At 38.0% G+C, this 12,278-nt stretch overlaps 1 protein-coding gene across 2 annotated transcripts in view; it reads right to left on the bottom strand.

The window, feature by feature from the left end:
* SGTB (small glutamine rich tetratricopeptide repeat co-chaperone beta) overlaps positions 1-12,278 on the bottom strand; it is a 79,707-nt gene that overhangs the window by 37,108 nt on the left and 30,321 nt on the right. For both annotated transcript variants that reach the window (XR_008917941.1, XM_056824859.1), the window contains exon 5: positions 2,490-2,589. Coding sequence is in view for 1 of the 2 variants with exons in the window: in XM_056824859.1 (XP_056680837.1) it covers positions 2,490-2,589 (100 nt within the window). In the remaining variant the exon portion in view is untranslated. The remainder of the gene's footprint in view (positions 1-2,489; positions 2,590-12,278) is intronic.

The raw sequence follows: 12,278 nt of genomic DNA, 5'->3' as shown, positions 1-12,278 counted from the left end.
TCCCATGCCAATGAAACCACAAAATCCAGTCCCTCTATCCCTATCCCTATATCACTCTAACAATTTTTAGGACACCTATATGTGGATCAGAGAATTATAGAATAAATAAAATTGTACAGATCTTTGTCATTTTTAACCAGGAAGGAAGCTCTTTGTGACCAGGGACCTTGCCTTAATGTTTTCTACATACCTATTCATTAATTCCCCAAATATCTATTGAGGTGTGGCCAAGTGTGAGGCACTCTAAGACACGATCTCCAACTTTGAAAGACTTAGCTACTCTCAGCAATGTAATGATCCAGGACAATGAATGACAAAGAAGACTATCCATCTCCAGAGAAAGAACTGTTGGGGTCAGGATGCTGATCAAAGCTTATCATTTTTCACTTTAGTTTATTTGGGTTTTTATTTGGGGTTTTGGGTTTTATATGGGTGTTCACTTACAAAAATGAACAAGATGGAATGGAACACATGTTGTTGTTGTTCAATCATTTCAGTTATGCCTGACTCTTCCTGACCCTATTTGGAATTTTCTTGGCAAAGAAACTGAAGTGATTTGGCATTTCCTTCTCCAGTTCATTTGATATATGAGGAAGCTCAGGCAGACAGGCTTAAGTGTCTTGCCCGGGGTTACACAGCTAGTAAGTGTCGGAGGCCAGATTTGAACTCAGGAAGACAAGTCTTCCTGGTTCCAAGCCTAGCACTCTACTATGCCACCCAGCTGCCCTCAAAGCTCATATGACATGTGGCAAATATAAGATGTATGACTAAGGGTAAGAAACTTAGCCTCTCAATGAGTGCCACAGGGAAGCCCAAGACTGTTACTTAATAATCGCTGATTTGTATCGATGGAGGGAGTTTTAATCTTGGGAGTACTCCACACTAATGAAATCACAGGTGTGCTCAAAAAGCATACAAAACCGAATAAAGCCCAGTGCTGTGGCATAGGCATGGCTTATGCAATTAGTCCTGTGCCTGTTAAGAAGAGTGAGAAGTCCACTTCTGGACAGGGTATTCAACAAAAGCATCACAGTACAAGTACAATTTTAGGTGGTCCTTGAAAGACAGAGGATTTTGACCAATGAAGAAGAGTGGAAGAGAAGGAAATGTATCACCAAACCTCTTTATTGGTTGCTTCCTGTTCTTTTAAGAATCCCATACAATCGAAGGGAAAACAGAATCATTGTGGAAAAGTATGACATGTGAGAAGTATTTCTGATTATGAATAAGACCATAAAAAGGAATCTTAAAAGGAATATTTGTATCTGTTCGTCTGTGCCTCCAACTGATAGTAGCCAGCTGGCTGAGAAAGAAACGGTATGGGGGAGCTGGCAGGACAACTGTCTGTCGAGGTATTTATAGACATTTGGGTTATGAGAGTCTCACCTAAAAGACGGAAAGTCATCCTTGAGCTTTATTTAATATTGGTTAAACATAAGAATAAAATATTCTAATTACTCTAAATTAAACACTGATCTCTTACTGGGCTCCTTTGGGGAAAGGCACTATTTTAAATGCAAGAGTACTATTATTATAGATTTCAGATTTAATGAGAACTGAGTGAATGTCAAGCATGGAAAGATTCTTGGCTATACTTAATGTCAAACTGCCAGACACATAGCAGTCCTGGATTCCTAATCTCATTATAAATAATAGGCTTATCTGAGCCAGCTGACCTCTCTTAAATTTTCAAGTAGGGGTCATAGTCTACATAATTAAAACTATTTCTTGTCTCTTTAATATTGAAATTTGTTTTTCATTTTTTAAGATTCCTGTCATGAAATTCCACAGGCCAAACTAAGAAACTGAGCGGGACAATGCAGTGATTCAAGACAATCTCAGAGACTCATGATGAAAAATGCCATCTGCCCCTGAGAAAGAACTGATGGGAGTTCAAATGCAGACTGCAACATACTATGTTTTTCTTTCTATTTCCTTTTTTTTCCATTCCAGATCTCTTCTACAAAATGACTGATATGGAAAAATGTTTCATATGATTGCACATGTAAAAATCTATATCCGATGCCTTTATAGCCTCAGAGGAGGTGGGGAGAGGTAGAAAGGGGTGAGAGAGGAAGGGTGGGAACGAGGGAGAGAATTTGGAGCTTGAAACTCTTTAATATGAATTTTAAAATTGTTTTTACATGTAATTGAAGATAAAATATTATTTTTAAAAAACAAAATGAACAAGAATAAAAACAAAAATGAACAACAAAAAAAGAAAAGAGGCTGAGTTTGAGATCTTTGGACCTGAACAAAGGAAATGGAATGTGGGGCTTTTAAAGCACAAATTCAGAAAAGCATAGCCATCCCAGACTGTCGACACTTTCTTCAGAGCTGTGCACCTGCCACCCAAGGACTTACCTGTATTAGATTATGTCAGAGTAGGAGACTAGAAAAGTTCCTGATTCATAAGTCAACATTCCCTTCCATGATTTATGTCCAAAAGTTTAGGATTTTAAACCAGTTGAAGCAAAATATCTCTTTACCTGTTGCAATAATAAACTGCGTTATTGGGATCCAATTCTATGGCCTGGGTATAGCAGTCCACTGCAGCACCATAGTTTTCCTCTTTCATTTGGTTATTTCCTAAAAAAAGATAATTAACAATGTCACAAAATCAATATAAAATTCTGAAAGGACATAATTTGATGTCTGAAAGACAGACATTAAACATCCCACCCACAATGACTCCCTTCACTATTCAATTTTTCTAGAGGTAAAATGTGATTAATAGAGGCAGCTGGGTGGCTCAATGGATGGAGAGCCAGGCCTAGAGATGGGAGGTCCTGGACTCACATCTGGCCTCAGACACTTCCCAGCTATGTGACCCTGGGCAAGTCACTTAAACCCCACTGCCCAGGTCTTACCACTCTTCTGCCTTGGACTCAATACATGGTGTTGATTCTAAGACAGAAGGTAAGAGTTGTTTTTTTTTTTTAATTAAAATAAAATAGTTAAAAGAAATGCTAAATTTCAGTTAGAGGTTAGTAAAAATAAAGATGTCATTTTTTTCCATTAAAGTTCCCAGTTGTCCTGGAATCCCAGGTTTACAAATCCCAAATATTACAAAATGCCTTATTCTTATCAACCACATAAAGTCAATATACTTTTGCTCCTCTTATAGTCAAGGAGGCAGACATTCTGAGAGGTGAGATGATTTTCCCATGGCCATGAGCTCCTAAGGATCAAAGCCAGATTCTGAACCCAGGCATCTTGACTTAAGCTCGTTTTGCTATAATATGTGGCTTGTCACATGATAATATATCGCATTTTAAGTTTCACTAAGTGCTTTCCAAAAGAATATTAATCTTCTTTAGCAATAGAGTCATCTCTAAAGTATCTTCAGACATTATTTCATTTCATTTTGACACAAGCCCTGTGAGCAGAATGGGTATTATTATCCCTATTTTACAGATGAAAAAACTAAGGCAAAGTGACCCACTCAGAGTCCCACAAGCCAATAAGTGTAGAGAATAAAAAATAGGGAGTAAAATATAATAATATATATGACACAATACATATAATGTCATGTAGAAGATAGTAACAAGTAGGGAATAAAATGTGGCATATTATAGATTAGAATTACAAATTATAATCTCATGATAAGTAGGGAATGAAATAGAAGAATACTATATTACATGTAATATTAGTGAATAAAGCATATAGTCATAATACATTGTAAGAGAAAGTTTGAGATCTTGAAAAGAAATGGACTTGGAAGAGCTGCAGAATTCTACAGCAGTGGGGATGGGGAAAAAGGAACACAGAATTGGGGGGGGGGGGTTCAGCTAATCCAGGAGATGGAAAACTGACTTCTGTCTGGAAAGACACAGCAGAGAGGTTGGCTCCAGCTAATTCCCTGACTCAGTGATCTCTTTCCCTGTGATTCCTGACCCCAGATCCTCACAAGAAGACAAGAACTTTGAAACACAAACTGTCCACTAAGAAATATTTCCATCCACCTCCTTGAATTTGAACTTGGAGACACTCTCTGTGCAGCCAAGTACCAGAGTCTCTTTACTCTGACCCCAAGAGGGTTGGATGAATCAAAACCTGATCTGCCTGACTTTGGGGGGAAGGGCCCCCCTTCTCCTTCCTTCCTTCTTGAACCTCAATTCCTTACCCTCCAACTGCCCTGTTCCTTCTCTGTTTCCCTCCAATAAATTTCAGTTAAGAAGACTCAGGAACTGACTCAACTGTTATTAGAGGGAACCTTGAGTGAGGGAGAGAGAAGTGACATTTCTCTCCCCAAGAAGTAGAGAACTTATCACCATAAGCCTATTCAAAAAGATCCTTCAGAGAACCCAGCAGTTAAGAGCTGAAGGCAGCCATAGTGGGGGGGGGGGGTTGTCAGAGAGTGCTGAGGGGGAAAAGACAAACCTATCCTCCTTCTCCCCCTTGGCTCATCAACGTCACCCCCTCACTCTGTCTCTGCCTTAGAGGGGGAAGACTCCATTCCCTTTATCACCCTTCTTCCCTTAACATAAATCTCTACCCCGCCATTACAACATATATTATGCCCAATAATAATATGATAACAACCAGGGAATAGAACCTAGGTCTTCAAGTGCCTAGTCTGGGCTCTTTCCATTAAAGGGCCACTAAAAAATTTAAATACATATGAAGGAATTCACTTGCATCTTAAGAAATCAACATCTCTAATCATACAACACAGAATTTTAAACTTTAAGCAGATTACTTCCCAAATAGGACTAGTTACAGGCAAAATGGGGCACATCTCTTTCTTTCAATCCAACTTTTGCTCCAAGCTGCCAACTATCTCCTAAGAATGTCCAATTCTGGCTTTTCCACAGGCCAGGCTCACGGTCTGAAGCAGCCCCCTTACAACATCCTTTTCCCTATCAAAACCTACCTCTGCTAGTTCTTATTTTCTCAGGGGTCTGCCAAGTAACGTGATGAGCTCATTCAGGCTGACAACTGTTTACTGTTATTGTCTGTAAGAATATTTAAATTTTAACATGGAAATACTGACAATTAAGTGCCCTAACAATAAGAGATAAAACACAAATGATGGATTTGTCAAGGCAAAGTGTGATTAGGATATTTTGGGGGTCAGGGGAAGGGGGAATGTCATTCAAATGGTACTTCTTGAACCATCCCCTTAGGCAATCACAATGGCATTAACTCAGATGGGTCAACAAATGACCAAGGTAGCTGCACTGTAGTAAAATGAGAGTCCCTATTGGCAGAGGAATGTGTCCCACATAATTTAAGAAAACCAGGAGGCAACTGGATAACTCAGTGGATTGAGAGCCAGGCCTAGAGATGGGAGGTCCTGGGTTCAAATATGACCTTGGACACTTCCCAGGTGTGTGACCCTGGGCAAGTCACTTAACCCTCATTGTCTAGCCCTTACCACACTTCTGCCTTGGAGCCAATACACAGTATTGGTTCCAATACGGAAGGTAAGGGTTTAAAAAAATAAAAATACCCCAAAAGAAGGAAATCCAAACTTCTACTGTAGATAAGTTGGAAGTAGGGTAAGTAAGGATAGAAAAAGGAAAGGAGAAAAGATTTTCATTATAGTCTTTTTTTAATTCATTTAAGTTAGGAAGCCCTCCTAATAGCCTTTTTTTTTTGTTTGATTGCTTAATATCATTATTCTTGGGAGTGGAAAAGGCATAAAACCTTACAGTCAAACTGTTTAAAATAGCAACAATTAAGGTACAAATAAACATTAACAAGCTCTGAAAAAAAAATCAATTTGCAGGCAAGCCCTCAGGAATACATCCAGAGTATAATGTAAGGGAAATTTATCATTGGGTCCCCTGGCAAGACCCAATAATAACAGGGTCTCTTCCGAAGCTCACTGAAGTTTTTCTGAGGACTAAAGTTTGCTTTCATATGTGTCGAGTACTGTCAGAAAATAAGGAGATGACTAGTGGCCCTGATTACAGACAGATGAATAAAATATGTAGTCTGAGATAAGAATATACCTAACGACCTACTTGGGTCATCCATTTTCTCCCCAACAATCACTCGTGATCCATTTGAAATAAAACAAAAACAAAAATCAATGGAAATGACAGTCTACTCTCTATTCTGTATCCACAACATGGAAAATGAAGGAATAAAGGCAAATGTGGTGAATGATTCAAGGTTTCCTGCCCTTTGATTCAAAATAGAGCCTCCCTACATGGAGCTCTACCCAGTATAATAAGCAGAGCTCTGTAGAGGGCCTAGAGACATTTCAGAAAGCCAAAAATAAAACCTCCAAATGACAGGTATTTGGGTACAATGGAAAGAACAGTGGATTTTGAGTTAGAGTTAGAGTCAGTCAACAAAAGGATAAAGGATTACTACATGATAGGCATTGTGCTGACGTCAAAAGATACAAAGAAAGACATGGATTTGAATACTGGATCTACCATTTTCACAAAGCATTATTTGACTATGGCAAAGTCCCATTATTTGCAACCATCATGTACCATGACAAAAATACTGGTGTAAAAAATTGGTGTATAGGGGGAAGCTTGGCATTGTTGAAAACATATTGCAGTCTTTCAAAGGCAAATCAGCCTGATCTTTTCCTTCACTAAATCCATGAACACAACTCATTGTCTATCTAGGTCTACTCTAAGATATGTTCACTGATGGTCTAACAGGAGTCATGTGCCCATCTGCATAGCACAGTCTGGCCAAAAGTCATCCTTCACCCATTGAGTCTTGCCTGTGAAGAACTCTTGAGTGACAGCTGGCCTCTCTGCAAAGGCTCTGTAGTAATTTGATACTTAAAACAATCAGCATAATATTAGGGACAATTGAAAGGCCATAATATCATAGGGATTCACTCTTCCATTTGGGTGCTACTATTGTAAAACCCATAGAGAGCATGTCTCTCTGTTTTATGACTTATTTGATAATCAGTAATGTATTTTGTTCCTCAGGGGTTACATTTAACATGGAATCTTACATGAATTTAAAAAATACATAAATGCTTTGTTGGAGGAGAACTTTAATGGCTAAATTTTGCTTTATCAAGTCACTTTTTAAGAAATGAAAGCTCAAAATCACATTTTGGAGCTTCAGAGTGAACAAAAAATCAGGCTGAAACAGTTTTCTTGACTAAGGAAACTTAAGACGTAAACATAAGTCTGTAACACAAAGAATTTGGAACTATGCCTAAGGGGTTATAAAACTGTGTATCCCCTTTGATCCAGCAATATAACTGCAAAGTCCATATCCCAAAAAGATAAAAGAAAAGGACTTATATGTACAAAAATATTTTTAACAGCTCTTTTTGAGGTGGGAAAGAATTGGAAATTATGGGGAAGTTCATCAATTGGGGATTGACTGAACAAATTGTGGAATATGATTATGTTGGAATACAATTGTAATATTACAAATGATGGGGAAAGGAGAAGCTCAAGAAAACTTGGTGAGACCTAAATGAACTGATGAAAAGTGAGGTGAGAAGAACTGGAAGATTACTGTGCACAGTAAGAGCAATATTGAAACAATGATCAACTATGAAAGACTTGGCTACTCTCATTAATACAATAATCCAAACAATTCCAAAGGACACATGATGAAAAAATACCATCTGTCTCCATAAAAAGAACTGATGAACTCTGAGTGCAAACTGAAATATAATTTTCTCACTTTCCTTATTTTTCTTGCTCTTTTTGGCAATATGTCTAAAATGGAAATATGTCTTGCATGATTTCACATGTGTAATTGCTTTCATATTGCTTGCCTTTTCAGTGGGTGAAGGAGGATGTGGGAGGGAGGGAAAGAATTTGGAACTCCAAATTTAAAAAGAAAAGAATGTTAAAATAAGTAAATTTTATATATATATATTAAGCCCTTACCTTCCATCTTAGAATCAATACTGTGCATTAGTTTCAAGCAGAAGAGTGGTAAGGGTTAGGCAATGAAGGTTAAGTGACTTGCCCAGGGTCATACAGCTAAGGTGTGTGAATCCAGATTTGAACCCAGGACCTCCCATCTCTGGGTCTGGCTCTCAACCCACTTAGTTATCCCCTAAATAATATTTTTAAAAATAAAAATAAAACACAAAAGAAGCACTAAGGGAAAAACAAAATAAAAAACAGTGAGACAAAGTAGAACACTGTACCTTTTAATAAACTATTTTACTGTGAAAATAAGTCAGCCTGCCTGGGAACTAATGAGTACCTAATAAATATGAATAGTTATATCTAAACAAATTAAAAGCCATGTCCTTTAGTGTCGATTTTAAATTAAATAATTTCTTATTTCCTTTTGCTTGTGTTTTAGTTAGTTAGTTTTGTTTGTTTTATCAAAAACTCTCCACCCAATGGTTTTAGATCACCCTGTTGTCAGCGAATTTCAGGATAAATCATTTTGGAAAACCTAGAAACAAACCCTTGGAAATTCAACAGTTCCAATGCTTTCTACCCTGGCTCTTAAAAGGAGTTCGCCTATGCCTTTAAGCCCAACCTTAGAAGATGAGTAGGAAATGGTTTCGAGTCTCACAGGGAGCTGCTGAATGGTTTCCATGAGTCAGCACTCAGGAGCAGTGCCAGAGGGAATAGAAGCACTCCCCAGGCTCCAAGGGAAACAGTGTAGAAAGAGCAGGTCCATCACTGCTGCCCATGTGATTTTCTGCACCAAATTACCTTTTTTTATTCACAATATAAGTTGAAAAGGAGACTGAGAAAGGCCAGAAATGGTTGTTTTTTGCTTTTTGTTGTTGTTGTTTTTTTAACACACAGCATGCTCCCTAAATAAGGACTCTGCCTACCACAGGGAATCTGTCAGTTCCCATTCACGGTGTAGGACATTAGGATCTGTTTCCCTGCAATAGGTAATCTTGGCTGGAACATGAGGCTTCATCTCTGCTCTCTTTGAAATGGGCCAAGTGATCTTTAACTTCTACTTGAACGCCTGCCAGAAAGGGACAGAGGAATATTTGTGAAGGAGCCTCCTGGGGAATCTCAGCACTTCTTGAAGAAGAGCTCCTCAGTTAATACCACAAAAGAGCCAACTCTTTGCTTAGGTGACTGAGAACCTTCTGCTCTCTCTCAATCAACACAGCTTTCTCCTCATCCCCATTCCAACCTCCCCTTACTAGAGTCAGAGGCAAAGAATTATAGAATCATCAAAGCTTAGGGGAGGGAAAAAGCCCTTACAGATGACTTTATTAAGAAACTGAGGCCCAAAAATATATACCCTGTGGAGGACCTTGGCTCCCTTCTATCAATGCATCATACATAATTAAGTCTGAAAAATAGCAGGATAATTTCTTATTTTTGAAAATAAATTTTTGTTATTCTTTTTGGTTATAAAACAACCTACATTTTCCAATGTGTGCCTGCTTCTTCTCTCCTCCTAGAGCATCTTTTATGGCAAAAAAATGAAAGACACACAAAAAAAGTATAGAAAAACTAACCAACATGTATAAAGAAATCTAACATTATATCATTATATGAGCCCAATTCTTTGCAGTGGTGGTAGAGGATTAGAGGTTTGGAATATATATAATTTGCTATTTTTCAAAACCAAAATTCATCCATTGAAGTGTACTCTGTTGCCGCAGCTAGGTACGAAGGTGACCTCTGTGTCCTCAAAGTTAATGCTAGCAGCAAGAGAGTTCAATCACGTCCTGCCAAACAGGAAAGGATTTTAGAACAAACCAGACATATCCAAGAACCAGTCTAGCAGCTGAAACTCCTATGAAATTCCTGCTATCAAAATATAAAGCCCTAAGAGGAGTAGCATGACTTGCTTTTGTTTTTGTATCCCCAACATTATAGTGGGTCCTTACAATCCACTTGTACTACCCTCTCCCAATTCTTGTTGTTGCCACCCAGTGATCTCCGAATTCTCCCAATATTTTCATTATTTCCATCATAGATGTCTAGTCTCTGTTGCACAGCCAATCTCTTCCTTTACTCCTAATACCATAATCAGGAGTTCAATATTGAATTCAATTTGAAAAACATTTAGTAAGCATTCACAATGGGCAAGGAATTGTATGTAATACCAAGAATATTAAAAATTATTCGGTTCTTGCCTTCAAAAGGATTCTAAAGAAATTTGAGGAAGGAAATATGGTTTTTACCTGGAGGGATCAAGGATATCTTTAGATAAGAGGTAGCAATTGAGCCAAATCTTAAAAGAGTAGAATTCTGGACCCACGACAAAATATGTAGCTTAACTCTTTGACAAAGACAAGATGGTCTCAGAATGTAGAGTAAGACGTATATTTTTGGGGCATGGCCAATGTGGGAATTCATTCTGCTTTCCTATGCTTATTTGTTCCGTGAATCTTGACATTTCTCAGACTTGTGAATGTTAAAAATTTCCCCATTGGGGAATTCTCCATTGGAACAATTCCCTACTGGGAACATTCCCCATTTGGACAGTGAGAACTCTACTTAGATCAGAAATGGGAAGACCTCTACTCCACCTGTACTTAGGACTGCTTTAGGGGAGAAAACTCCTTGCTGAACAATGAAAAATGCTTACACCCATACTTAAGCCATGCCTATTTTTAGAATTAATACAATAAGGTGCTAAGTACCTATAAAGGTCAGGCAACTTGTGAATTTACAAGGAGCAAAGAGGTGAAAACTTATTCAGAAGTTTTTTCTGGTTCAAACTTACTAAAAGGATTAGTTGACTCAGCTGTGTTTTTTCTGGTTCAAACTTACTAAAGGGATTAGTTGACTCAGCTGTGAATTCAGAATGGGCTGTCCTTTGGAAAACGTCTACTGTGATTGGTAGATGGAAGAACTTAGGGGAGGTGACATAGGAGAAAACCTCCTATATAAGAAAAAGGGATCTCTTGAGAAAAAAAAAGCTCTTGAGAGACAGGCTCTAAGGAGGGTCTCTTGAGAAGAATCTCTTGAAGGACAATCTCTAAGGAGGTCTCTCAAGGGAGGCTGACTCTGGCTGGAACTCCCTCTGGGAAGACTCTGTCCCTCTGAATCCTTGCTTGGACAAATCTTATGGTGAGTGATTAAGGACTGACTGGTTTCTCTCTTAAGGCTTAGGCCTGGGTTGGCCAGGGCTGGCCTGGGCTGGCCTATTCTTTTCTCATTAATTCCCTTTCTCTCTCCTTCTCTCTTTCTTTAATTCCTCATTGTATTATTAATTAAAATCTCTATAAACCCAGTTGACTTGGGTATGTTCATAATTGGGAATATTTCCCTGGCAACCACCTTATATTTGATTTAAAACAAGACAATGTAGTTAAAACATATTTTCTGAGGTCAAATTTACTCACCCACTCTTATATCTATCACAATTTATATCTTCCACTATTTTACTCACTACAGTTTACAACTTTCAACCATTTTAACTCTTACAGTTTATGGCAGACAACACTTTTAAATATAACATTACGGGGGGGGGGTTGTTTTTCAATGGGGGATGAAAGGAAGAGAAAACTGAATGTCTTTGTTTATTAAAAAAAACTTTAATTTTTTAAAAGAGGGAGAAAGATTCTGATAGGGGAGAGGACTAAGGGAATGCAATCCAGATATAGGGTGAAAGCTTTGCAAATGCACAGAAATAGAAGGTAGCAACATAAGTTTAGGGAACAGCCAGCCAACCAGGTGGTTTGTAGTACAGTCAAGGGTAGTAATGAGAAGAAATAAGATCAGGAAAGGCTGGAGTCAGATTATAGAAGATCTTAAATACCTGGGTAATTCTTTTGTGTTTTATTCTGCAGGCAATAAGGAATGATCTAAAGCTCGTTTTCATCTTGTATAGCTGTAGCAATTTAGAAGATAAATTGCCTAGACCTTACTGCTCTTTTGCCTTAGAACAAACACTTAGTATTGATTCTAAGACTAAGGTTTTTTAATTTTTCAATTTAATTTTTTTAATATATCTTTGTTTCTGGAAGTGGCCTGAGATGATAAAGAGCACTATGTAATTTCTCAAAGACAATCTTATCCCTTTCTCCTTTCAGTTCAATTCTAGAACTAGTTTATTGTCTATGAGCAATCTCTGTCCAAGATCTATGTACTAATGGACTAAATTGATGGGTTGACCATCCATCTATATATGGCAGCATGAACAACATGCATTCTTCATCTACATGGTTTTCCCCCATCGATCTTTAAAAAAATTCCCTCTCCTTTACCCGTGGCTTTCTATTCAGCTATTGTCTAGTCTCTCTCTGGCTTCTTTTCACAGCTCAGCTTGCTGAACAAATCACTGAGCTGAAACTGTCATCCTAAGGTCAGCTTTTTAAAAATGTTTTCTTTTTTCTTATGAATTTAGAAACATAAACATGTCAGTATTCAAGAACAAAAAAGAAG

The sequence above is a fragment of the Monodelphis domestica genome, chromosome 3 (assembly GCF_027887165.1).
Source record: "Monodelphis domestica isolate mMonDom1 chromosome 3, mMonDom1.pri, whole genome shotgun sequence".
NCBI lineage: Eukaryota > Metazoa > Chordata > Mammalia > Didelphimorphia > Didelphidae > Monodelphis > Monodelphis domestica.
The sequence above is the reverse complement of the archived record's forward strand: the minus strand, read 5'-3'. Positions and strand labels throughout refer to the sequence as shown.